At 51.7% G+C, this 3349-nt stretch overlaps 1 protein-coding gene across 1 annotated transcript; it reads right to left on the bottom strand.

Annotated features, from left to right (window-relative positions):
• Positions 1 to 359: 359 nt before the first annotated feature.
• Positions 360 to 1975, bottom strand: LOC124691971 (cyanidin 3-O-rutinoside 5-O-glucosyltransferase-like). Its single transcript, XM_047225274.1, has one exon. It carries the CDS (start codon positions 1862 to 1864, stop codon positions 431 to 433), a length of 1434 nt encoding a protein of 477 aa, XP_047081230.1. The 5' UTR covers positions 1865 to 1975; the 3' UTR covers positions 360 to 430.
• Between the last annotated feature and the right edge of the window lie 1374 nt (positions 1976 to 3349).

Raw genomic sequence — 3349 nt, 5'->3', positions numbered from 1 at the left:
GATTGGGGAGTGAATCGGGGACTCGCGATCTAGGTTTTCACCATTTCGCGCGGCTCCAGACGGAAGGCGACGCCAACGAGCACCCGTGGCTGTCTCTGACCGTCGGGCCTCGTATGTAGCTGGCCCCATGCGTCATGGACTCCACGGGAAGCTGAGTGAGTGAGGAAAAATATTACCGATCGAACGGCTGAGATGAAAAGTGGGGGAAAGATTTTACTGTGCATTGCCAAACGTGTGAACCAGATTCATTTGCCCCTCTCAGACCCCCTGGTTGAGAGGGTAGTCTAGGGACATTTATAGGAGAAATTCTTCAATTCATCACAATAGATTTCTTTGATAAAAAATCATGAGAACGGGACTGCTTAAGCATAAGGTTCAATTCAAAGAGGTGTTATATATGGCAACCCAATGAAGCAGCAAGGCGCTCCTTCTAAGCATCATTTGCAAACTGGTCTTGGAAAGTCCTCAGATTATCCTTCGACGAGCCGCCGTCCGTGATAGCTTCCTTCACTTTTGACTTCCATGCTATCGAGCTGCTTCGTATGGCAGCACCCTCCTCTGTATCACCCATGACTATTTTCACGCACCTCGTGAGCTCCTCGGCGTCCAGAAACCTGTCGGCGTCAATTGCGGCGCGCACACCAATGCCCCACTCGACGACGAGGCGCGCGTTGGTGTCCTGATCGGACCACTGCGGCACTGCGATCACCGGCGCGCCGCACGCCACGCTCTCCAGCGTCGAGTTCCACCCGCAGTGCGTTACGAAGCACCCAACAGCCGGGTGAGACAGTACCCGCACCTGGTCGCACCACTCCACCACCATGCTCCGCTCCTCATCGCCGTCGTTGTCATTGTCGTCTCTGCTGTCCTTGCGCACCACCCACAGGTACGACCGGCCGCTCGCGGCGAGGCCACGCTTCATCTCCTCCTTCTGCTGCTTGCTTGCTGCCGACATGCTCCCGAACGACACGTACACCACTGACCGCGCCGGCTTCGCGTCCAGCCACTCCATGTAACCCTTTTTGTCGTGCTTGAACAGATCTCCTACAACGGCGTTTGTGCCACTCCTCGTGCCGTCAGCGAACAGCGATAGGACGGCCGGACCGATTGGGAACACGTCCAGTTCAGGCACGGACGCGATGGCGCCGAGCTCCAGCGCCTCGACGGTGTTCACGAGCACCATGGGTTTCCTTCCTCCGGTGCTAATGGGGACGTCCAGGTCCAGCTGCTGGAACGTCCTGCGGATGTTGCCGAACGCCGCGTCGAGCCTTCCGTCCGTGAGGTTGGTGAAGAAGCTCGGGAGGTCGCGGATGGCCATCCTTGGGAGGCCTGGCATGGACACCGTGAACCCCGGTTCGGCGGCGTGCTCCGTCACGATCCTCTCGTACCCGTGGAAGTAATGGTAGTACACGGCCAGCATGGTTGCCGGCTGGTTCCAGTAGAGCGCGCGAGGCAGTCCGCGCTCCCGGGCGACCTCGGCGGCCCACCACATGAGCATGGAGTACACGACGCACGTCACGGGCCTGCCCCGCGCGGCGAGGCGGTCCAGCACCGACGAGAAGGTCTCGCGGCCGACCCGGCTGAACGCCTCACAGAATCTCCGCGCGTCGTCCCCGTCGTTGGCGAAGAGGTGGAAGCCGTGGTCGTAGCCGTCGGAGTAGGGGACGTAGGAGATGGCGCCGTCGTGGACCTCCTCGTCCGGGGACGCGATCAAGGGGAACATGAGCCGGTGCGCGGACACGGCGGTAGACAGCGTCACACGAGCGCCCGGCATGGCCCGCAGGAGGCGCTCTGCGAGGGCACGCGCCGGGTTAATGTGGCCCTGGGTCGGGAACGCGACGATCAGGAAGTGCTGCGGCGCCATGGATGCACGCTGGCTGGAGCCTGGAGGTCCTTGGCGTCTTCAACCTATCAGCTGGTGCCTGGTGGAAGCATCACTGGAGTGCAGAATATGTAGACTGTAGAGTGAGGCTTGTTTGGCGCGCGGTGGCCGTGTCTAGCTAGCAGTGTTGTAGTACTCCAGTGGAGTACTAGCACTAGGATACGTGCGCCGTCGCACTGATGTCATTGCTTGCGGTAGCAACGGCTGATTGGGGTATGTCATTGCTTGCGGTAGCAGGCGCGGACACGGCGGCACAGCGTATACGAGGCGCACCGTAATTACTTCAGATTTTGAAAGCTGAAAATGAGTAGTACTACTACTATTGTACTTCTAAAACTTGCATTTTCCCGCTAGAACAACGACCCTCCTGATTTTCTCGTGACGAGGAGCCCTAAAGATCAAAACAAAAGATGTGGGTGACTGATGGATATGTGTTTTTGTCCTCATTTGACAACGATTTCTCAGTGGTGTTTCAGTTTCCTACGTGCTCCTCACTATAGTATGTGTAAGAATTGTGTAGGATTTAGATCATGTAGAATATTTTCTATATTAGTTGTGTGATTCATAGGAATATATTATATAGGAAATAATCATATAGAAATCTTATAGGAAAAAACATGACATCATACCTAATAAAAAAAATCCTTTAGCACAATCGAAGAGAAATTATTTTTTATATGATTCAACTAGGCACAACATACTAATTTTATATTTTTCCTATTCCTATAATTTTTCTATCCTATGAATCAAAGGAGCCCTATAACTTTTCATCCAACCAATCAGTGTATGTTCGTTCACATCAACAAAGACATGTTAAGACTCTCATGGCAGTGAAATAAGGACACCAATACATCCAGGATCAGTTTGGTTGCTTCATGTTTTTTCTTTACCTTTTTTGGGTTTTGGATAGTTAGGTCTTGCTTGAGCGGAAACCGAGTCTGGACCTCTTTCTTTGTTTCATTTGATTGCCCAAAATATGTTTTGGTGCATTTTTGTTGATTGTTTGTTTGTCCTCATAAGTGTCTTCTTCGTGCTAGAGGAAAACTAAGTTGTTTAGTTTTGTGCAAAATCTCTGCTATTACCTACTTCAAATGTGGTGATGTTACCACCTCAAAGCTTATAGCACATAAATAACAAATATAACACACATAAATAAGACATGTAACATCAAATTAGTATGCAGGTTAACACATGTGTCGAACAATCACGGGTTCACATGAACACCCATGGTCAAAAGATACCATCATTAGGGGCATCCCTTGCCCCTGAAATATCAAGAGCTAAACCCCTAATCAAAAGACAGCACAAAAGTTCATTAGTTCATCGTTCACCCTACTAAACTGCTACTAGATACAAACAGACAGAAACAAGTAGGTCCTCACCTAGCCATGGTCAAGGCAGGTGTAGTACCTAGTGGTGGAGTTTTTGGACTTGTAGATCGTCATCTTCCCGGATGAAGCCATGAAT

This window comes from Lolium rigidum, chromosome 2 (genome assembly GCF_022539505.1).
Source record: "Lolium rigidum isolate FL_2022 chromosome 2, APGP_CSIRO_Lrig_0.1, whole genome shotgun sequence".
NCBI classification, from domain to species: Eukaryota; Viridiplantae; Streptophyta; class Magnoliopsida; order Poales; family Poaceae; genus Lolium; species Lolium rigidum.
This window is presented reverse-complemented; position numbering and strand designations above follow the sequence as displayed.